At 47.3% G+C, this 25,008-nt stretch overlaps 1 protein-coding gene across 1 annotated transcript in view; it reads left to right on the top strand.

The window, feature by feature from the left end:
- GAN (gigaxonin) overlaps window positions 1-25,008 on the top strand; it is a 654,734-nt gene that overhangs the window by 268,580 nt on the left and 361,146 nt on the right. Inside the window, exon 7 of the mRNA XM_069607099.1 lies at window positions 18,516-18,665. Coding sequence (XP_069463200.1) covers window positions 18,516-18,665 — 150 coding nt within the window. The remainder of the gene's footprint in view (window positions 1-18,515; window positions 18,666-25,008) is intronic.

The following is a 25,008-nucleotide window of genomic DNA, read 5'->3' as shown; positions in this document are numbered from 1 at the left end:
CCTGAGGTCATAGAGTTTGGGCATCTCAATTTACCACAGAGGTGTATGGACATCCTAAAAGAAGCCAGGAAACCAAACGCAAGGCACTGTTACTTTGACAAGTGGAAGAGATTCGTTATTTGGTGCCAGAATAAACAAATCAACCCAGTTGATTGCACTCCTTCCAACGTTGTAACATACATGCTCCACCTGCTGGACGCAGGTTTGGTTTTTAACTCTCTGAAAGTACACCTGGCAGCCCTCTCGGCTTACACCACATCCCATAACAAGGTATCGTGGTGGAAAGTACCAGTAGTTAAAGCCTTCATGGAAGGAGTAAAGAGACTTCACCCTCCTATTTCGAACCCACCGCCAGGATGGGACCTCAATGTGGTGCTAGCTAAGCTCATGGGCCCCCCTTTCGAACCCATGCATAAAAGTAGTCTCAAACACCTGACTTATAAAACGGCCTTCTTAGTAGCCATTACCTCTATAAGAAGGGTCAGTGAAATTCAGGCTCTGTCAGTGCAGGATCCTTTCTTTACTATCCACAAGGACAAACTGGTTTTACGCACACACCCTAGGTTCTCACCTAAATTTATATCTAAATTCCATGTAAACCAGTCCATCGAGCTTCCGGCTTTCTTCCAGAACCCGCAAAGCTCGGCTGAGGTGAAACTACACACCCTAGATGTGCGTAGGGCGGTCCTCTACTATGTAAACAAAACCAGACCGCTAAGGAAAACAGATCAACTGTTTGTCTCCGTAGCTACAGGCAGAGAGGGAGATCGCGTCTCTAAAGGCGCTATCTCGAAGTGGATTATCAACTGTATACAGCTGTGTTACTCTCTTTCTGAAAAAACTCTGCCTTTTACGCCAAGAGCCCACTCTACTAGAGGCATTGGGGCCACTCTGGCTTTCATTGCAAATGTTCCCCTCGACACCATTTGCAAAGCAGCTACTTGGAGCTCTATTCACACTTTTACTCAGCATTACTGCATTGACACTCATTCCAAGACAGATACACAAGTGGGACAAGCGGTTCTGAGACACCTGTTTGCTCATGACTCTTCTCACACCCCACCTCCTTCTTCTGGTACTGCTCGCTAATCTATGCACAGCATGTGATCTAAGCAGATTCCACAAGCCTCAGAAGGGATACATTACTCACCATAATCGTATTTCTGATGCTTGTATCTGCTTAGATTCACATGCAACCCACCCTTCCTCCCCTCCGAGAGAAGGCGCATGATTGCTGGTAGTCTTACCTTTCTGTCTATCTGCTTGGATTATCAGTACTCACGCTACTCCTCATGCTTCCTCATGTCAGAAAAAATACAATCTGAGGATCCTAGATGCGTGAGGGATCTTGGGTACAGTGGACGTCACACTAGGGATAGTATTACTGGCACGCCTGTGTTGACGCCCATTTTCGAATTTCGAAAAACAAACTGTAATACTCCGCAGCTTCCACTAGATGTCGGCCTATGCACAGCATGTGAATCTAAGCAGATACAAGCATCAGAAATACGATTACGGTGAGTAATGTATCCCATATATATCTTATCCCCTGGATACAGCTGTAGTGGCTGCAACAAAGTCTCTTCCTTTTGCGCTGTTGGTTGACCAGTGGAGGAGGATGTTGGTTGTATTAGACAGGGCCCCGTCTGCATAGATATGAACTAAAGAGTTGGTAAGCTTCTTGAGATACCCTTGAAATGTATTCAGGAGTACCTCGGCTAAACTATGCGCATCAGTGTTAGTGCGAGCAGCAACAAGCAGCGTTTAGACTAAGGTTATGGTCCGATCCAGGCTGGTTTCGCAAAGCAAAAAGTGCCAATGGCAAGCAATAAAGCCAATTTTCATCAAGCATGCAACAAAGCTTTGCAATGCGTTCTTTAAGCAGACCGTTGAGTTGTTCCACCACACCATCTTGAGGACGATAAGCTGAGCAAAATGTATGTTTTGGGCCCACTAGAAAAGTTGCGTCATGGGAACACCTTTCTGACGAGGAATCTTGCCTCTGATTTAGCAACAGGATGGGTGCATGGGGCAGCATCAATCGAAAGGTAGAAGTGACACACCACAACAATCAAATAACAAAATGAATTACACCTTTCAGCCATATCAAATAATCAATATGGAGATGCCTGAACGGACCTGAAGGGCAAGGCAAGGTCGCCTTAATTATTTTCAAAGTATGTTCCGCTGTGTATTGTTAGCATGTCATACAAATGCTGCCACATGCCCATGCAAATTTAGCACAAACCAATCAGCCTGTATTTCTGCAGCAATGCAATACTTTCTTTGGTATCGTGTGCAAGGGGATAGAGTTGTTCAAGAGCAATTGGAAGTAATTATTTTGGCTTTCCTTGAACGTATTGTCTCCATATTAGATCTGTGGGAGACGAGCAGCATTCCCTTTTTGTCAATAAATCCTTTTCTTGCTGGGGAGCATGCCCTTGCAGTTGTATTATCTGGACCACAGGCAGAGAGCATTGTATGGGTCAGTGAGTTGTACCTGTGGCTTGGGATATTGGTAAATGTGGAAACCTGTTCAGTACTACATGGTAAATATGCTGCTTCTTCGGCTGCTGTATCTGCTACGTCATTTCTCTGGGTGAATTAAGTCTGTACTGTTGGTATGGACGGCACACTTCACAACTGCTAATGCAGAAGCCAAGTGGCAATACATCAATCAATCTAGAAAGTAGTTCTGCATGTTGGGCCGGTGAACCGTCCGACTTCCCAAAGCATCTCCTTTTCCATCTTGTTAATCCAGAATACACTGTAGATGTGAAATATGCAAAAACCGAATAAATGGTGGCTCAACACCCTTTCGACATCTCTACAGTTAGTAATGCCACCAGTTCTGCAGCCTGCGCAGAGCAATGAGGTGGCAATCTGATCTTGGAAACTACTTCAAGCTTTAGAAATTGCAGAATTCGCTAATATAACCTCAAACACTGATGAACGTTGGGTGGTGAGGGTAGATTTAGATTTTTTTTTTCCAATGTGGCGAACACTGCATGTTCCACGTAAAGCATCATTGGACAGCCAATCATGATGACTGAGGATTTCCAAATGGCAAACTCTGCTGCTGCGAGGGCCTGCTCACATGAAAAATTAGCCTGGATTACTGGGTCTAAAAGACCACTGTAATAAGCAAAAGGCTTGTGTCCATGTGACGAATTTGTATAAGTACTGCTGACCTAACTTGTCCATTACAGTCAGAAAACAAGAAAAACTACTTGTAATTTGGGGTAGCTAATAATTGCTCATTGGTCATTTCAATTCCTTGAATGAAGTATACATTTCATCGGCCGATTTTATGGGGGCCATTAACATTTTGCTCTTCTTTGAGCCATTGTAGAAGGGGATTCATGTAGCTAGAAAAATCGAAGATCCAGGGTCGGCAATAATTTCACAAAGCCAAAAACTTGTATCTGTTTCACTGTCTCTGGCTTTGGTGTGTTCTGCACTGCTGCTTCCCTCCATCTCTCTCTTTCTCTCTATCTCTCTCTCTATCTCTCTATCTCTCTGACCCAGATACACCATTGTAATTACACCTGATCTACTTTATCAACCTTTTCAGCTAGTAGTGTCAAAAGCGTTATTGAATCATCTCTACATTGCTATACACCAAAAGACTGGCATACTGTATCACTGTGCTTAGTGTTTGTAGATCTCCTAAATCCGTCTTCAACAGTATTAAAAATAATTGGGGATTCACAATACTCCTGTGTTAAACAAGTGTGCTCGAACCTCGTCCCTCGATAAATAAACACAGATGGGTATCAAGAGTCTGGGTGCAAAGGAATAGAGAAAAATATGATCTTAATTTCCACTACTGTAAAATATGTTGCTTCTGTAGGTATGTTGCACAAAACTGTGGCTGGATTCAGTACCACCGCAAACTCTGCCTTTACAATATTGTCCATGGGGCAGACATCCTGCACTATCCTCCAAGAACCCCCTTTAGCTTTTTTCACAGGGTACACAGCCGTATTGCATGGGGATTCAGATGTCCGAATAAAGCCCTGAAGCCATTACGGCAAACTTGTCACGTATTCCCTGGTCCACTTCCCTCGACGGGGGGGTACTGCTTTACCCAGGGCAACATGGCCCCTGGTTTCAGCTTCATGCAGTCCCTTCCAAACCCCTTCGAAAGACCCACATTGTGGGGGCAAGTCGTCCATAACACTTAGGACACCACATCCAAATCTTTCTGTAAATATCAAGGTATTGTCTTTGAAAGAAACACTTTCTGGGGAACCTCTCTATTCTATAGTTACTTGACCAAGGTATGCTTACCTGGAACACACATTCCCCTTTGTCATCAATATCTGCAAAAAGCTGTTTCTGTCCAATCTGTCAAACGCAGTGTTGGCATCTATGCAGTAAACCGTGCACCACAAAACGGGTCCTCATCTACACCATGTAAAATAACCTTGTCCTTTTGTGCAGTAAAGCTTCTAAGTGTATGATCATGGTAGTGCCATGTGGTACTTCCTTTTGCACCGCTGGTCTAAATAAAAGTTCTGTGGATAATCGAAACATGTGATTCTTTATTCTTGCTACCCATCCTAACAGAACCTGCACCCCATAGATTAATAACTCTGGGTTGAGAGGTGCTGTTGGCAAAACACTGAGTGCAAAACGCTTGTATAAATGCACAAACTCACATGGAGTATGCACCTGGGATGCAACGCACTATGCCCTTGTCAGAGACTGATATGGTCATGTTTAATTTGCTCATTATATCTCTACCCAATATGTATTTTGGTGTCTCTTTTGAAAATAATAAGACAGCTACAACTTTGTGCTGACCAATACCAAAGGGGTAGGTCTTCTGTAATAGCAACAGTCCAGGGCATGGCGCAAAGCTTGAAATTGGTGGAGAGGCACGTGGCCGAGCCTGCCAGGCCGTTGGCCATCTTGGATCCAGCTCAGTGCACGCCAGTGCTTTCGCCCATCAAATGGGCTTTTGCAAGATGATCCCAGCCCCCTTCCCTCTGGATGCGGCAGCAGATCCTACAGTGCAGGCTTCTGGTCTCCTCGGAGATCCATCTACCCATCACAGCCTTACGGCTGCACGCACCAGGCACCTTGGCGCTTTGACCAAGAGCAGAGGCCCAGTGCCTCGGAGGGCTGGGACCTGGTGGCATGCGAGGACCGCTTGTTCGAGCACTTCCTCTTCCTCATGCATTCCCCTCAGATGAAGGGGCTCTTAAAGGACATTGTGAAGGAGGTCATCTGGCGCTGCCCTGGCCCCCTTCTTTGGTGACTCTTTTTTTTGTTTTTTAATTTTTTTTTTTTATTATTATTATTTTTTTTTTTCCCCTGGCCGCATCTGTTCCTCCAGCGCTGCCAGTTTCAGTGCCGGTCCCTTCCCCGGTCCAGGCCCTACCAGTTGGTCTGATCCCACACTTCCTCCTATACCACCAACACCTCCCCCTCAACAGCCATTGGAACTGTCTGCAGCTGCGGACCTAGGTGGGGACCCCGCTGTCACTGGTGTCCCAGGGCCCGGATTCCGTGAAAGGGGGGGGTGATGACGCCTAAGACGATGAACCCTCGGCACCTGTAAGGCCTTTCATGACTGCTTTCAGAGCCTGGCAGAGAAGTCCTCCGTGAGTCATAAATGCTAGCAGAGGTCTTGGAGGAAGCGCACCACTTTCCGTTCTGGCATTCCTCTCCAGAAGGAAGTTCTGCAGGTGGCACGTAAGGTGTGGGAGAAGCCCAGGGCCAATGCCCAGATGAACAAGAAGTTGGACAGCAGGTTTAGACTGATGGACGTGGAGCCAATCCTCCTCTCCTCACACCCGCATTCCTCAGTGGTGGGCTTTGCCGTCTTCCTCCACGGGAGCCACCTCCAGTTGCCTCTCCAAGGAGGACAAAGCCCTTGAGTATTTGGGCAAGCGCTGTTATTCCATCTCTGGACTGCATCTGCAGCAAGGCAACGCAGACACCCTCTTGGCTACGGCTAACCAGAAGCTGTGGCAGGAGTTAGGGGAATTTCTGGTGGACCTTCCTTCAGACAAGCAAGCGTCCTTCAGGTCGGGGCTGGCAGATGCCCCGGCCATTACGCAGGGCCTCATGGAGTGTTCGGTCTCCATCATCGACTCAGCCAGCAGATGGCTGTGCTTTGGTGCCGAAATGAGGACGGTGTGGTTCACACCACTAAGTTTTCATCTGATGTGCAAGAGCAGATCCTGGATCTGCCCTTCAAGGGCATATACCTTTTTTAATTCTTCAACCAATGACGTGTTGACCAAGTAGAAAACCTGCACTCAAACCGTCAAGTCCTTGGCCATCCTAACAAAATCGGGTCAAAAATCCTTCCCTCGTTCTCAGGGCAGGACCAAGTTCAAGCCCTGTGCCTTCTCCGGCTTCAAGGGGTTCTGAGACTGCGGTACACAGAGGCCTGACGGGTCACCCAGTGACCACAGGAGGAAGCTGCAGAGGACGCTGCAAACAATTTTCCGCTCCCCCCCCCCTCCTCTACCCCTGCCTCCTGACATCAAGGTCGGGGAACCCAGCTTGCCTGTGGGGGGGGGGCCGTTTGGCTCTGTTCCAGGACACCTGTAAGCGTCTTTTCAGCAACCCGTGGCTCCTATCTGTAGTCTTGACGGGCTTCAGTCTTCCTCTACTTTTGCCTCTACTATCCTCTCCTCCTCTTTGTCAGGTCGGGTTGCTGGCTCTTTTATGGAAGGTCCTTTCACTCTTGGAAAGGCAGGCGATATAACCGGTTCCTCTTGTAGACAGGGGCTCCGGGTACTATTCCAGGATCTTTGCAGTACCCAAGAACAACCAGGATGGCCTGTGGGTTGCCCTGAACTTGTCATTTCTAAATGTGTCCTTACAACTGGAACACTTCAAGATGATTGCTCCCATTCACATATCCGTGTCCCTGTGTGCAGGAGACTGGATGTGCTCCCTGGACCTCAAGGATGCAAACCTGCATATTCCCATCTACCAACCGCAATGGAAGTTTCTGCGGTTCACGATTGTCATACCACTTTTAGTACAAGGTGCTGCCCTTTGGCCTGAACTTGGCTCCTTGTATCTTCACAAAGTTGATGAACGCAGTGGCGGGCCTTCTCCGCTTGGAAGGCCATCATCTGTACATGTATTTGAATGACTGGCTGGTGAGGGCGGAGTCATCCGAAGGGGTGGTGCACTCCTGCCAGAGATTGGAGGATATCCTTCATCAGCTGGGGTTTCCCCTCAACCAGAGGAAGTCAGTTGTCCCGGTCTCAGGAACTGGTCTTCCTAGCTGTGAGTTGGAACACTACCGTTCAGCTGGTGTTTCCTACGCCTGAGAGGCTTCTATCCCTCTGCAAGGCAATGGGGCACTTTCTGGCCAACACAACCGACTCAGCATGGTGGTTCCAGCACATTCTGGGCCTGATGGCCTCCTGCGTGCTCAATGTACAGCACGCTTGCCTCAAGATGAGGCAGCTCCAGCTCCACCTGGCAGCCAATTGGGATCAGTAGATGGTGGTCTTTCGGACAGGATCCCAATACCACTGCTCCTACTGCCGATCTTCGCTGGTGGCTGATGGATGGAAATGTTTCAGTGGGGAGCCCACTGCACCCGACCAGAGCCTAGCCTGGTGGTGATGACGGACTCCTCTTTCGTGCTGGGGGGCTGCTCTGGAGGGCTATGCCATTTACTTAGAATGGTCCAGAACAGAAGCCCTCCTGCAGATCAATCTGCTCGAGCTCAGGGCTGTGGGCCTGGCTCTCAGGGTGTTTTTGCCCCTCTTCAGGGACCCATCGGTTCTGCTCAGGACGGACAATTCTACTATGACGTCTTACCTGAACAAGCAGGGTGGCACCATGCCTTCCAGATATGTTGCCATGGCCGCAGGTGTTATGCGTTACCGCCCACCCGTCTGTTCCAATGGACCCTCTGCAAGTTTCGGTAAGTTGCAGCCTCATCCTGATTGCCCCCCGCCGGCCTTCGAGACCATGGTTTCCGGATATGCTGCAGTTGTGCTCCCAGGGTTCCGTCCACCTCCCGATCTTCAGCAGGGGATTCCTGGCGCAGCAGGGCAGGGCAGTGGAACATCCGGACCCGGCCAAGCTAGCACTGGCGGCCTGGTTTCCTGACAGCTGAGGCTTCAGCATGCAGACTTTTCGGATTACTACTGGGACATCATTCAGCAAACGAGGATGGACTAGGTTATGCCATTGGGCCCGTGACTAGGGTCTGGACGTTATTTGTTCTCTGGGTGACGTTCTGGCTTTTTCAGCTCACCTGGCTTTCTAGAGTTCAGGTGGATACGAGCTGCACTGATTTGGCAGCCATTGGGACTTGCATGAATTCCCTTGAACATGTGTTTCCTGTGGGCAACCCGGTGGTTAAGGCCCACCTTAATGGGTTGTCTAGTTTTTTCCGGTAGTGTATAGGCTGCACCCGTTCTGGGACCTCAATGTGGTTCTTGCAGCTTTGCAGCGCAAGCCTTTCGAGCTGATGGCTTCTGTGGACATCAGTTTGGTGACACTAAAGAGAGTTTTACTGGTGGTTCTAACCTCTGCGCGCAGCATTGGTGAGCTGCAGGCGCTGTCCTCGTGCAAGCCCTTCGCTGCGTTTCACAACGACCAGGTCATTTTGCGCTCTCACCCAAACCTCTTGCCCAAAGTGGTCTCTCCATTTCATCTGAATCAAGAGATCTGCCTGGCGCTGTTCTTCCCGAAACTCAAGTTGAGGCAGAGAGGGCCCTGCATTCCTTGGACCTCAAGACGGTCCACAAGTTTTAACTCACTCAGACAAAATCCTTCAGGAAGTCTGAGGTATTGTTTGTGACCTTTGGGTGCTCCTCCCCCAGCTCTCAGGCTTACATCATCCGTTGTATGGTTCAGGCCATCTCAGAGGTGTATACAGACATGGGTAGACCTGTTCCTGAGGGGATTCATGCCCTTGCGGTCAGAGCCTAGGCCAAGGCCGTCGCGTTTCAGAGACATGCTTCTTGGGATGTCATCAGCAAGGGGGCTACTTGGGTCACACTAATCACTAGACACCAGCTCCAGGCGTGATGTAGAGTTTGGTCAGGCTGTTCTGAAGAACCTTTTCACTTCTTCCTAGATGTGTGGCAAGTTACCACAGCTCCACCCTATGTTCTTGTTGGGTGGAATAACCCACAAGGATGGAGGAATGGGTACAGGATGTATGAGTAATTAAAGTTACTGACCGGAGTGACTAGAATACTCGGTCACCTTTCCTCCATACGTCCCATCTGCACCCCCCCCACATCACCCCACGCTAGTATGCTAAGGCCTAATATGTGCTAAGAGTAGCTAGGTATTTAAGCGTCCGATGTGTTCAAAGGGACTGAAGTGAGCCACCGTTCCGATGCCTGAGGCTGCGGGCCCGCGTGCGCGCTATACTAAACTTATAAAGGGGAAGCTCCATTTTTCACTGCCAAAGGTTCCGTTACCATCTCCATGTTCGGGGACGCTCACAAGGATCAAGGAAGTGGGACTAAGAGTACTCTAGTCACTACGGTGGGTAACTTTAATTACTACTTAATTCCTGCTTTCTTTTGCAAAGTGTCCTATCTTACCATAAGCCCAACATGGTCCCCCAAGTCTCATCCCCCCTCCGTGACCCCCCCATACCCAAATCCAAACCCTTTCCCCTTTGGTAACCTTGTCTACCCTGCTGAAAATATCCTCCCAGTTTTGAAATATTGAAATACCCTCCTTGTTGAACCTGTGGTGTAAACCCTCCCTGTGGTATCTGTGGGATAAACCTTCCTTGTGCCATCTGTAGGGAACACCCTGCCTGTGGTAATGGTGGAACTGCCCCGACCTGTTAGGTGTTGGTAGTGTGTTGTCCATTAGTCACACTTGTTATTGCACCCTCCAAGCTATCTAGCCAGCTTCTTCTGCACTGACTTGGCCTCTACCTTCTGAGCATCATCTATCTTGTTCTTTTCCATGTCTAGTTTTAGTCTGCAATGATTTACTATGTGTGCCTGTATCTCTGCCCATGCCTTCATCTCCATTCGCACCACCTTTCCCAGTTCTTTCTGTACGTCTGTTAGGAGACACCTAAACAAAATGTGATTTTAAAAAATGGGGATATTCCTTTCCAACGGTTGTCCTGTTTGCAATCGCCACATCTTCTGTATTTGTTGAATATACTGTACAGGGTCCTCTTCCGGTCTCATGGAACGAGCTAAAATAGATTGCTTGTCAGACATATTGTTACGCTCACCTGGTCTCCACAGGGGCACCGAACGGGACTGGCTGGTCCGAACTGCAGTGGTTCCACGTGCCCCCCCTCTGAATTCCGCTTCCGTCACAAGGTGCGCCTAGGAGTTTAAATGTAATGTTACCGACTGTAAGGTAGAAGGCCTATTCCCGCCTCCCGTGGCCTTCTAATACTCCCACTGCACTGCTATGCCTCACCTTTGTTTTATGAATGGCAGGCTCTCCGTCCTGCAACAGTAGGCAGGGGCGCATAGAGTTCAAGGATCTAGTTACTTCACTGATCCTGTGGCGTTCCAGACAACAATGATATGGTTCGCCGTAGAGTTCAAGTTGCCCAAGTTCACTTCTGTGCCTTTTCCCTAAAGGCTTCCCTTTGGTGCGAAAATATGAAGAACGTGGAGTTGTTTTCCAAGGTAAGTTCACGCTGACGTTCTGTGAAGTCTCTATAGGCGCTAATGTCCTTCTGCGCGACTGACCTGCTGTTCTTTGTATTTTGTAGGCGCTGTATCCCCGGGATGGATCGCTTGATGAAGCCTTGCGGGACTGCTAAGAAAAGCAGCCTTCAGGTGAGTAGTGGCGCTGCAAAAGAATTAAATGTACAACACATGCTTTTCCCAATGCGCAGCTAACCTGGTGTTTTCTTATGTTCAACAGGTGCGGCGACTCCGGAGCAGCGGGCGAATGATGGTGGTGGTCGAGTGATGGAGCTTCGCTGGATCGCCGGAATGAGCAGCTCTCGGGTAAATATTAACAGTGCGCAGGGTAGCGATGTGGATTTCTTGGTCTGTGCGGCTAACCTGATGTCTTTTCCTTGTCAGCTCAGCAGGCGAAGGCACAGAGTTTCAGGCAAGAGTTTAGTTCTGTTTCTTCACCTTTCCCTTCCTTCCTTTGAAGGTAGCTCGAGAAAACTGGACGAGCGTAGCTGAAGACTCGCCTAAATGTAACAGACACGATGAGCGTTGCGCTGCAGGAGTGCAGAATAACTCAAAGTGTGTTCTGTACTGAGGTTGTGGTTTATATAGTCTTCAGAAAGTAGTCCCCAGGTAAAGTAGTCCCATCAACCACACCCTAGCAAATAGTTCCCCAGGCAAGTAGTCCCTTCAGCCTGCCTAAGACTGGTCTACACATGGGTCACTTTGTTTGAAACTTGCCATATTGGTGATGGCAGCATGAGCCTGGCACCAACGGCGCCAGGACCAAGTCCAGGAAGCCCCAAAGGGATCCTTTGCGGCCTTAAAGGTCCCCATGGATGCCGATGCCCTGGGCAGGTTGGTCTGCACCTGATGTTTGGGGGAATGAATTGTGACACATATCTGGGTATAACTTCCTGTGCTCGACAGTTATTGAATGGTGCTCTATATCAACATTGCTGCTCAGTGTTCACCCCAGCATATCCTGCCTTTTGCCAAAGGGCATTCACCTGTTATAAAGAGACGAACAAGATCTTCGTGTCTCCTACAGCTAGAGTCGTCACTGTAGTCCTTTCTCCAGAGCATACATCCACTTACCAGCTCCTGCAGTGAGTGATGGCAAGCTATTCATAAAATTCTCATTTCCATCTTTGGCCAGGGAACATACTGAGCTCCTCCTCTGCCTTTTTGTAGCTATGGAAACTGCATCCACTGCTTTTGGGGTGCTCCATTTTGCCTTCTTTGCTCGTCGCTATTGCTATTCTGCCAAACAATATTCTAAGCCTTCTCATATGGCGTCACACCTGTATGCATAGAAGATCGCCCATCACCTTCGTCCTAGTCATCTTTTTCCTCACAACATACTGAATCCTTGTCTGCTACCTGTTCCTCCTCCTCCACTGTCTCTAGGAGCAGTAGTACTGGTTCATCAATTGGTTTGCTATCAATCTTAAACAATATCCGTCTTGCTGTCCACTGATCGGTTGGTATCGTCGCGCCATGATGTTCCTCTCTCGTGCGAGTCTGAGCTTCTCCTCTGCCTCAGAGGACATGCTCAATTTGCCTTTGAGTGTACTTCCCTCTATCCGATAATGTGTTACTAAGGGCACTTGTCGGTGGCTTACTGAGAGATGTTACCAACTTGTTTGCCCTTTCTTCCTTCCTTCTGCCGTGGGTATATATCGAGGGTTGGTATAGCCTGCTGTGGGCTGCAGGAGATCTCTCCCGTAAGGGGGTGGGGCCAATGTAAGAGAAGCAAGGGACAGCAATGGTGTTTTCTCCTTGCTCACGGGTGGAGGATCAGGTGCTTGTGCCGGCGGGGCAGAAAGCTGTGCTTGTGTCAATAGGGCAAAAGGCCGCGCCTGGGCCCTTTTTTCCTCCCTCACTTAATCTTCTTCACAGGTGGGGGCATTGGCATTCTCTTTAACTTACCCTTTCTTGTTATCATGGGGATTTACCTCTTCATCGAACATCTTCCAGAGTTCTAAAATACTGAGTCTTTTTTTTGTAATTTTTTCCTTTGTATTTCACCACTAAGTGCCTGCACATGTTTTCAAGGATGGCCCTGTCATGCGGGCCTTCTCTTGGCCAGGCTGTAAACATGCTGCCTGTGGTCTCACGGACTCTGCATGATATTTTGATATGTTTGCCATATACTTGGCAAGTGTCACACATGCTCCAGTGGGACACCATGGTGCCTTCAATATCGTTCCAACAAGATCTTCTATTCAAATCTCTACCTCGCCCCAAAACCTAATTTTGCACATATTCAAAGACCACCCCAATTTACACATGTTCAATTGCCACCTCAATTTAAACAGTTTTCAATGAATAACCAGTTCTGTTTTTCAAACACGTTAAAATCACACACCATCCTACATTCTTTTCATTCACACACTCTTCACCACAAAAAATACTTGCCTCACAGCAACAAAACATAAAACACCCAATCTCAAAACATAAACCTCTGAACACTGTTTTACCAACTGCAAAAGCACTTCATAATTATAAACACTCCATTACACCCCCCACCGGGACAAACCAAAAACGCCATTCCTTACATACAAAAGACAAAAAAAATAATCAATACACTCTACCCCCCCCCCCTTACTGGGACATAATAATACTGGCTCTACTTCTACACAGCGCCGCTGTCTTCCTCTAAGAGGAGATCTCCCAAAGTAATGCACATTTCTACTCCATTATATCTCCCACAGTGGGGGAAGGGTCACCTCAACACCTGTTTTTACATATATAATACTGCTAATGCGCACCGTCCCCTTTCCCTTTTCTAAAAGAGATATCCCTTTTCCCAATATACTATAAAATACCCAAATAATCTGAAAAATATACATTATCGCTTCTTAATGAAGGAGTATACTTGTGGTGTTCTGAAACCTCTGAGCGCCTTCGATGCTAAGACTCGCCTCTCAACTTCCTGCACTGCCTGTGTAGGCTTTTCATCCCATGGGATCAGGCAGGCTTTTTTGATAAAAGGGGCACCTGAACTCCTCTTCAGGATGTGTGCACTGGAAGCTGGTCTCTATGGTGGGCTAGCCCCACCCCTCGGGGCCAATTGGAGGATCTCGCTGGGGCCTCCAAATGTAAAAGTAAGTGGAGATGTCCCAAAATTAGGAGACAAAACCTGCTAAAAAACAGAGTACACAAACTGCAGAAAGAACGCAGCTTTATTTCCAAAACAGCGGGGAGAGAGCGCACAGCATAACTGGACACCGTCTCTCACACCCATTTGGAGCCAGACCATTTAAAGCTGCAAACCACAAGCTCTGCATGTATGTGTTACAATAATTAAAAATTTAAGAAACCCGTCACAAATAAATTCTGCTCGCTCATTGGCAGATCAACCCTTGCCTCCCCAAGAAATCCCCACCCTCAAACCATGACCTTGTTTATGTTCGGACTGTGTTCATATTGGCTCGTCTTTAGGAAGCTTTCCTGAAAAAGAAACTCTGTACTAATTGAATTATAAAATATTTTAGTTAACTTTGAGCCTTCACATCTCACTGAAATTCGACCAATGGGATGTGGGAAACAATAGGGAGGACAGATATTTTGCGAAACCCCTGAATATTCTAATTGGGTTTCTCCGTTCGCCACGCCCTGCACTAGCACGCCATGCGACTCCCATCTCGACACAAGCCACAGACCGGTACACCATGACTTTCCTGCTGTCTTTTTTTAATGAACCGCTATTTTTTTAAAAATTCTTCAAATTATCAAGGCAGTTACCTCTTTGATGGATCAGATGGCGTCGTCCCTATTTTCCAGATGGTGACCTCCTCCCATGTGGCCAGGGGACAGCAGCCACCATTTGATCCTAACCCTGGGGGGTGCTATATGATGGAGAGTCACATGGAGGGAGACAACCTCCGCAGAGATATCCTGACTTGATCGGATGAGACCTGGTATTCTCCATTTTTCCTGAGGATAACCCTCCCATACCTGATACCCTCATGGCATATTGTCATGTCTCCTTATCCACCTATGAAGGGTATTGAAAACCTTTTCCTCAGGCCCATAGGCTAACCTTCAAACTTTGATCTGCCTTGTGAAACTTATGAAAACACCTTTTCAGATTCCACAAATTATCCAGGACTGACTTGCCCCCTGGAAACCATCAAGAATACTTACCCAGGTTTCTGGTGCACATTTTAAAGAATGGACTTCCTTTCCCATAACTACCCATAACTACCAAAATACTGGGACGAGGAAGAGAAATCGAGTAATGTAGCGAGAAGGAGGTGGTGTTGGGCTCACACACCTGTGGTTGGGAAATGTAAAGAGCCGAAGCGAGAGCATAGGTGTGCTGCTGGCGGGAGAGAGCTGCTCCTCTCAATGCGGACCGAGAGACTGAAGGGCTGGAACTAGTGTGGTGGAGCTGACCTGCTCGAGAGCCAAGAAGAAGGAAGTTGCCACAGGAAGAGGACACACTGTGGGAACACCAAGAGCCGACGATAAGTCTCCTGGGTGCTTGCAGGTGTTGAAAGTCAGCATCCAACTTACCAGAGTCTGGAACGTAGCAGACAAGCTCAGCAGAAGCCGCAAGAGGCAGGAAAGCCGAAAGGAAACGGTCGCGAGAAAGAAATCACAGACTGTCACCGGCTTGCTGCGGGAGAAACAAGTATGGCCAGCGAGAACCAGTTAGTCCACCCAAGAACAACTGGGACACTGGGGTGGCCACATCGAGTGCAAGTAATTGTTAATAAAGAAGCTGAGAAAGGGAGTGTGAGAAAGCTTTTTGACAAAAAGGGAAAAGATTCGCAAGTGAAAACATTTCAAGTTTGTCAGTGTTTGCCATACGGGTATGTGTGAAAACTGGACAGGATAATCTATCCGGCAGATGCATTGTCAGACAAAGGTAACATGCAAGTGTGGAAGAGGGCACAGAGCCCACTTGTGAAGAAGCCCTGGCAGGTGAGAATACCAGGCAGCTACAAGTGTGTGATCTCTGAGAAGTCCTGTCAGGAAATATATACTGGGTAGTTGCAAGTGTGTGCGAGTCCGGGGAGTAAAGTGCACCAGGCAAGGATAAGCTGAAACTTGTACAGAAGCTAAAGAGGTCCAGAGACGGATATATCAGGACTAAGAAAAGGATTGCAATAACCAGGAGAGAAGAAGTAACTTCACAGAAGAGCCCACTAGGCATCCCGACAAGACAAAAATAGAAACCCAAACAGTTTTGAGTATGTTTTTTGGGTGTATAAGAGGAGCACAGGGAACTGCTACTTGTGAAAACACTAGAAGTTGGAGAGAATTCTAGGGGAAGGAAACCACCCTCTTGGAAAAAAGATTCCTAGCCTCTATGCATTTCTGTGTTGAAATTAATATAGAAGTGGTGGAGAAAACCCATGGTAAGGGAAATCGCCCTGTGGAGCAAGGATATCAATCCTTGAGGAACATTAAGTTATTGATTTTTCCTTTTTTCACACTTTCTAAACCACCCAAGGCCAAAGACATTCCATTTTCCCCTTAGAATTTAGTTTATTAGAGTGTGAGGGTCGGAATAGAACTTTGGACACTGGACAATTTTGCTTTGGACATTTTGGCAGATGGATCATTTGTTTTTGGTTTAGGTAGGGAAAGGCCTCTTAGAGCAGTGTCAGAGAGGCATTTTCCTAACAGCTTTTTATTTTAATAAACGTCTTTCACTAAAAACATGACTCACTAGTGTCCAAGTTTCATTCCTGACTCGTCAAACCCCACAAAATGGTCTTTTGTGCCACTTGGGGCTCTGTGTCCACGCTCCAACTTGGTATCGGTGCCAATTTACAATGCCATGTCCTTTGTGTATTCATTTGTCTTCCACCTTCGTCTGGAATTGAGTTTCAAGTTATAGGGGCTGCTTCCTTTGCAACAATTAATCAATGCCTGATTTTCCTACCAAAACATCCTGACCTTGAGACGCTTGCACTCGCCACAAAATAAAATTCAATCAAAAGGGGCCCCAGTTCTGGAATGCAATTTAGGAGGTTAACTTGGTGAAATGTGTGGCCTGTAACTCTGGTGTTATAATAACATGGCCGTTCTCTTGCTCACAACGGAAACTTGCACTGTCCAGACACAAACTCGCTAATGCGGCATGTCTGAATTCTACGACTTAATCGAACACTATGCTTTATGAAGGGAAACTTTATATGAGGCAACCTTAGGTAGGAACCATAGAGATGGCATAAAGCGGCTGCCAATTTGCTGTGAAATTTGTATGTGAGCAAACTACGTATGAGTAGCAAAGCGTGTATTACCTGTGCTTCTATTCTTTTCACCCTGGCCTTAGGGGACATAATAAAGTACCTTGATTTTGCAGTATTTTTTCTTCATTTTGTGGGGTGGGGGGATCTGCAGTGGAGTGCTTTTGTGGTGCTGGAGCACTGCATGTTTGCTCATTTTGAGATATACAAGTCCCTACTCGCTCATCAATGCCCAGCTCAAACCGTTTAACCTAGGAACGTGAAGTTTGGATGGTACATTGCTTTCTTGACGTAGGCCCCAACTAAGGAAGGATTTCTGGAAATTCCATCCCCAAGGGGGCATAAAGGGGACAGGTCAATTTGTTTGAGGATACCTATATCTCAAAAACCAATGATGTTACAGACGTGACAATTGGTATTTAGATTCTCCTTCAAAAACTAGAGAAACACGTGTTTTACCGTTTTCTGAAAATCTAGTTCAGTGAGGTGGAAAAGGGGGTCAATCTTTTTTTTGAGTATACCAGTATCTCACAAACCAAAGATGTTCATAAAGTAAATTCACGTTTTAAACCTTCATTATAAAGTAAAGTTTCCGAACTGCTTCTTAAAATTGGTAATGGAGAGTATCCCATATTTGAAAGCAGAATTGTCATGCCTTTAAGACTTTCGGTTCCCCTTAAAGGTTTGTTTTGCCATGACCATCAACAAATCTCAGGGGCAGACTTTAAAAGTAGCAGGGAAGACTGCTTCTCGCATGGGCAGTTTTATGTGGCCTGTTCCAGAGTGAGCACCTGAAGGGAGAACCACTAATGTAGTTTAAGTAATCAAATAGTTTTTGTAGGTATAGTTTTTTTGTAGGTTGCAGATGCCAAATAAGTACATTTAATTTTTGTGACTCTCATTGTCTGTAATTACAACACAAAAAAGTTTCTGGACGCACATCAATGTAACTTGGTTTTGTAGCCAATTTTCCTTGACTAACGTCTGCAATGAACATTACTTATTACGTTAAGATATCAACATGTAAATAGAGTTTTCATACAGTTTGAACAAAAATCTCATGTGTCTTTTGAAAACAATTTTATCAAATCCACATGAGTTTAAAAAGCACTTTAATTTCAAAAAGAACTGCGCCCTAATATATTTTAAAGTTTTTGCTACATGTGTTTTCCATTGCCTTGCTGCATGTATATTTTTGCTGATTGCACGTTGCTGCTTGTATATTTAACTATCATCCTAAAGCTTTATTTATACTGAGGCAACTTGCAGTAAAGGCCTAATCTCTAGCTGGTAGGGTCTTTCTCAGCTTGTATCGGCGCACGCGCTTAGAACGCTGGATCTGCATATTAACAGACCAACAACCCCTAACATCATCATTTGCCACATAGAGGCACCTTTTGCTAGTTCATACCAGGACCAGAACATGCATTTTAGTTGGTTAACACCCTTGTTTAAAACCTATCCTGACCAGAAATAATGTGATTATCCTATTTTTGTGCTATGTGTTTTTTGGATTCATCACAGCAGTTTTACAAACTATTGTTAAACTTTTAATACTGGCAAACATAGGTGTACTCTTTTTGAGGGGATATTGCAGTGTGCATTCTTGAAAATATAGGTGGGCCGATCAAGGGCATTTAAAGGCTGAATGACTCATATAAAAGCTATTAAATGAGTGTATGGTTTCTTCCAGGCACGACATAACTTTGGAATGGTGGAAATTGATGGCGTCATTTACGTTCTGGGAGGTGAGGATGATGAAAGGGAGTTGATCTCTATGGAGTCCTATGACATTTGTACCAAAACCTGGTCTGCCCAACCCGACCTGACCATGGTTAGAAAGGTAAATGCTTAATTTTCTTAAACTGTTTGTACCAAATAGTGGGAACGTAGGGGAAGAGTAGCACTCTAGTTACTGAAAGGTTGCCTATTTAAATATGCACAAAGAAGACTTTATTATTCATCACACTAGTGGGGGCATTAAGATTGATAATCTAAATGAGATCTACAATTTTTAATAACTGTCAGACAATGGTGACTTTTTTTTAACACTAGTCAGTGTTTGCACATATCAATTCAACTTGCTCTAATGAAACATACTGTTGGAAATAATTTGAAGATATTAAGACACTCTTATAACATTACAAATCATGTTTGTGCTGTATTACATCCCTGCCAAATTAATCGCCTGGAACGACAGTCAGCTTGTAACTTTTGCATCTCCTGTGAGGTCACCAATCTAATTTGTAGGTTGAACTCATGGCAAGTTTTAGATATCCAATCCCCACCAAGTCTCACTCCATTTTCAGGCACCAACATTGGTGCTTGATGTTCTCCTCTGGACGTTGTGCTTCCTGTGGATGTCCAACTTATGTTCCATGGGATTAAATGGTAAAATCGCACCTACCATTGAATCCTATGGGCAGAAGTAGTGTACAGCCTTGCAGGAGACTGGACTCCGATGGAAGTATCAATCGACTTCCATCCCCGCTTCTTGCTGCGATCTAAACCAGGAAGAACGGTTTAGCCAAGGGGACCAGGTGGTGAGTTTGAATAAAAATAGTGTGCTTGGTTGAGGTGAGTATTTGGTGAATGTGTGTTTATTTATATACGGTGTGCACCCAGGAGATGGGGGCAGGGGGCTGTGTGTGTGTGTCTGCTTAGTAGGTATGTCTGTATGTGTGTGTCTGTGTAGTGTGTACATAGAGTATGTGCAGGATGGTGGGGTGAAGTGTCTGGGATGCGTGTGTATATGAGGGGTGAAATGTTGCATAGTGTAGCGTGTGATGAAATCACAGGTGTTCTTACAGGGGAAAACGCTGACATTTCAGAGCAAAGCCATTGTAGGTGTGTTATTAAAGAGCATATGCAGGCAGGTGGGGGCTTTGCCAATACAGGTGCTCTTACAGGGCAATTCTGGCATTAATGTATTGCCGTCCATACTGTATACCTGCAAACTGTTCCCATTAACGGACAGACATCAATTTGTTTGGATGCATGCTTACTGCATATTAATTCCTGTGTGAAGTTAGCGGTTCGTATTGGTCCTCATTTTTCCTTCTGATGTTCCCACCGGTTGAAGACATAGCACGATAACAATGACCCAAAATAATAAATGACAGGTTACTCAGAATAACTGGCATATTTATTCTTCAATTACTACTAGAACAATGACTCATTAGTGGACTATACGTTACTGTCGATAACGTATTAGCAAATTGTCAAGTTTAATTTGAGACAAAACCAGGCAATAGAAAAAAAGGATTAATTAATGGAAATATTTGGCACCTTTAGTGGGATTGTCTTTTCCCCATGAAATTATTTGAGGAAGGGGCGATTAGGGTTTGCTATTTTAGAGGATATAGCTTGAATGCATGCTTTGCATTGTGAGGTTGTGATTGAAAGTGTCATGCTTGACGTGCAGCACGAAGGCGCCAGGTTTAAGGTGTCAAAGTTACAACTTCACCATTCGCTTAATCAGAATTGGACGCTTCTACTTTCACCTTGTATTATTCTTTACCACATTATATTCTGCTTTTCAATAACTACGATGTATTTGTTTTTATTTTCACACATATTGAAAGATTAAATCCTGTTTATTTGCTACACTTTTTTCAAACTATTTTGTTGGTTTTGCTTTATGTGGGCAATACCTATCAAGTATGGAGTTCCAATATTCTTCCAAATAGAATGGATTACCTAGTATTACATGGAGAACCATTATAAAATGTACTGGAACTGCAAATCTAAGAAGGATAGCTCAAAGTCCAACACCTCTCACCCATCTTCCACTCTCTACTGGACTTTTAAAAACCCTCATTGTTAATTTATGTATTTATTAAACATGTGTATGGCCCCAGACTAGTCTTCAGAGAATTATGTTTCTTTGAATATCTCTGGGGGGGAGGCATGTAGACCATAGATGTGCTGCTAACCTATAAAGCAGCCTAGTCAAGGTGACCATATTGCAATCCTGCCCATCACAGCCAAAATTCCACTGAGGCTTTATCTCCTTCAGCACTATAAGAATGTTATGTTGCACCATATCGGAATACTTATGGTACATACTAATTCCAAAATAGTTGAAGTGAATTTAGAAGCTACTACTCCATACCACACATTCCCAGGTGGAAATGGGCAGCATTTATTCCAGTTCATCCTTAACCCAGAACGGCCCGTAATCCTCAATTATTTCCAAGACTAACGACATTGGCTTTTCTGGCTCTGTAATTTCATAGTTTCAGTCCTATCTTGCTAATTGTACCTACTCAGTATCCTGGGCTGGTGTTAATTAGGATTCCTTTCCTCTTCTACACAGTCTCCCACAAGGGTCTGTCCTTGGTCCATTTCTCTTCTCTTTGTATACTTCTCCTTTAGCTAAGATTGTCTCTTCTTTTGGGTTGTCTCATCACTTTTAGGCCGATGACACCCAACTTTTTCTATCCTTTCATTCTTCTTTCACATCTGATATACATTTCAATCTTTCTGCTTGTCTTTCCCCGATCAGAATTTGGTTGTGGGACCCTTTTCTCGTCCTTAATCCATCTAACACTGAAGTTCTCTTTTTTAAAATTTTTTACTGCCAATGCTATCACCCCTCCTGTTTCGCCTCCATTTGTTCTTTTTTTACCCTTCGCATCTGCCCTTTTCTCTGACTGCCCGCAACCTTGGTCTTCATCTTGATACTAATCATTACTTTGCTCATCATATATCCATTACATCTCGTTCCTGCCGCTTTCATCTTTTTAACATCCAGAAAGTTAGACCTCTTATTACCTTCAGTGCTATGAAGCTTCTAATTCTCCAGCATGGGGTCTGGCATGGATTCACATGCTCTTTCCCCATCGTCAGGCTGGGAATCCTCGGTAAAGAAAAAATCAGTTTCAGTTTCGTTTCTGAATGGTCTTTCTACTATTAACCAATCACTGGTCTCTGGGTCATACGAGATGTAATATCCAACTCCTTCCCATTCCAAACCTGAGACCCTTCCTATAGCATGAGATGTGATATCTCAATGCTTCTAATACCAAACCGTGCCAGCCAATGACTACCCTCTAGCTAAGCCCCTCCTCTGGCAGCCATCTTCAGATTTTTACCGCACGTTCAAGTGTTGGGAGTCCTCGTGCTATAGCTCTCAAGCTTTTACTGCGTTTTGCGATTTTTCAAGGAGTTTAATCTCATTTTCTCGGTCAATCGAGCCTCAAGCTCCACCGTTTCTACTTCCGATCAACGGGGACCCGTTTCGGAATTTTCTATGACCCTCAAGGGCAAGTTTTTTGTCGAGTTACGTTTCTCTGAGGATTCCAGAAGACCTTGAGGCCTACCCCATGGACATGGCCCAGGACAAAGGAAGCTCGACGCCCGAATCCAAGCTGTTCAGGAACTGCCCTGGATGCAGATTGCAGAATGTGTTCAAGGACGAGCATTCTAGATGCCTCTACTGCCTTCACGAAGACAAAACGCACGTGGAGAAGGACTGTGCGTTTTGCAAGAATATGTCGGAGCGGACCATGAAGGATCGGCGGATCCGACTCACCAACTGGCTGGAAGGGAAGAGCCCAGCAGTAGGTGAGAAGAGGTCCGAGCGGTCTTCTAAGTCCTAAGCGCACCAGGAGCGCCAAACAGTCGGGCTCCTCGACTGCCAGGCAGGGCGCGCTTAGACCGACGGCATCAACCACGAGCCAGCGCTCTGGCTCGGGGAAGAGAAAATCGGAGAACCCGGGTAAGCTTCTGGAGAAGCCCCGGTCGATCCCGACGGAAGCAGCCGAGGGGGAGTGAGGCGGTGACCCTCCCCCCAAGGTGAAGGCCTCAAGCGCGCCTAAAGTCGTGAAGGCCTTGATTCACCCGGCTAAGGCCTCTATCGAGGGAGTCGTGGTGGCCCTGGCGAAGCCTGTGGACGCTCCCCCAGTGGAGGCGACCTCGGGGCCCAGAGTTTCCCTGCCACTATGGAGGGAATCCTCTTTTCAGCCCATCGATAGACCCCCATGAGAACCCCGGTGGAATAAGAGGGGGGGTGGTGGCCATCATGGACACGGATACAGCCTCTGAAGAGGAGCTGGATGGAGTCGTGAAAATCCTCAACAAGAAATTCGAGGGGGTCCGGTCCCGCGGGAGGGATCCCGACGAGGCGGATGGAGAGAGCGACGGCGGTACCGACGAGGTTTCTGTGGAGGCGGAGGATTCCACTCCCCAACCATCGCAGCCGGTACCCGAGCCACGGGACAACTCGGGAGCCATCTTGATGGCAATCCAGGCCTCATGTACGGAGATAAGGACGAGGTTGCCCTTACCCCCAACGGACGATCCAGCGGAGCCTGGCCCGCGGGGGAGCCCTTCAAGCAAGCGGAGTAGAGTTCACCCCTCCAACCCCCCCAGCCCTTCCAGCCTTCATGTCCCTCGCAGCCTTCATCCCCTTCCCCTTCCCCTGATCCTAGGGAGGACACGGGAACAGAGACGGCCACGGGGACGGATGACGACGGTGGTGACGACAGGATGGGCCTTCCTTCACCACCCCCTAGGGCCTCCCCGCCCGACGAAATTGGCTCCTTTCACACCATGATTGCCAGGGCATCTGAGCTCTTCGAGCTCTACCACGAAGACCAGAAGAAGGAAGGTTTCCTCTATCAACGGCGTGAGGCCAAAAGGAAGACGGTCCTCTCGGTCCCATTACTTGACGACATCTGGGACGAGGGGATGTTGCTCCTGAAGAACCCATCCACGACCCCTGCCAAGAGAGACCGGTACGAGAAGAAGTACCGGGTCCCGGATTCCGCCCCTCTGTGCCTTGGGGTGCAGCCGACCCCGGATTCAGTCGTCTCGGTGACGGCCAAGAAGTAGGCGGCAGGGGCTACGGCTTTGACTTCAACCTCCCCCCAGGACGTCGAGGGGAAGAAACTGGACGCCATGGGGCAACGGATCATCTCGTCGGAGGCGACGACGATTAAAACGGTCATCGCCCTAGCGATTTTGACATGCTACGACAGGGAGCTTTGGTTTAAGATAGCTCCTCTGCTGGACTTCCTCCCGGATGACAAGAGGGCGGAGGCCCTGGAGATGCTGCAGGAAGGCGAGGTGGCGTCAGACCACGCCACAAGGGTGGCCACAGACATTGCTGACACCGGTTTCCGCCAGTTTGGTAACAGTGTTTGTCTTCGACGGCGTGATTGGCTCAAGGCAACCGATTTCCGCCAGGATGTGCAAACCAGTTTTTTGGACATGCCCTTCGACGGGAATAACCGGTTTGGCAAGACAGTGGACTAATCACTGCAGGCCATCAAGGCCGACACAGGGCTTTGGGGGTTTTGCAGAAACAACGGCTGCCCTTTCGGAACTCCGGTGGCAAGCAAGGTGCCTCCAAAGGATTCAGCGGCCCGCTACTCGTAGCAGGAGGCCTACAGAGGACGCTGCAAGTCGAGAGGATCTCGTCGTCGCCAAGGAGGCCAAGGCAGCAAGGCCGCTGTCAAGCAGGACTGAACCGGCCGTAGCGGCGGGCCCCCACCTGAGCACCCCAGTGGCAGGCCGGCTGGCAAAGTTCATCAGCGTGTGGGAGTCAATCTCCACCGACCGATGGGTGCTGGATGCCCTGGCCTGCGGGCACACTCGAGTTTTTAAAGAAGTTCCCCCGCATTCCACCCGTGGCCAGGAAGGAAAACCGCGTCCCTCAACTGCTGCTGGAAGTAAGGGCGATGCTGAAGAAAGGAGCCATCGAGCTCGTCCCAAAGAGGCTCCGGGGCTCCCGAGTGTACTCTAGATACTTCCTCGTAAGAAAGAAAACTGGCGGTTGGCGACCCATCCTGGACCTTCGTATTTAAACAAGTACATCAAGGCCCAGAAGTTCCGGATGGTCACCCTCCAGCACGTGCTGGGGCAGCTGGAGGAAGGCGACTTCCTATTGTCGCTGGACTTGGAGGATACCTACTTTCACATCCCCATTCTGAGAGGACATCAAAAGTTTCTCAGATTCGTAGTCCAAGGACGGCACTACCAATTCAAGGCCCTTCCTTTCGGATTGAAGTCGGCGCCCAGGGTATTCACCAAGTGCCTAGCACCAGTGGCGGCGCGGCTGCGCCTGCAGGGGATCCACATCTACCCCTAACTGGACGATTGGCTCATCCGAGCAAAGACAAAAGACCTCGCTGTCGGGCACACAGCGAAGACCGTCCATCTGCTCACGGGATCTGGGATTC

The sequence above is a fragment of the Ambystoma mexicanum genome, chromosome 1p (genome assembly GCF_040938575.1).
Source record: "Ambystoma mexicanum isolate Mex_15411 chromosome 1p, UKY_AmexF1_1, whole genome shotgun sequence".
Classification (NCBI taxonomy): Eukaryota; Metazoa; Chordata; class Amphibia; order Caudata; family Ambystomatidae; genus Ambystoma; species Ambystoma mexicanum.
This window is presented reverse-complemented; position numbering and strand designations above follow the sequence as displayed.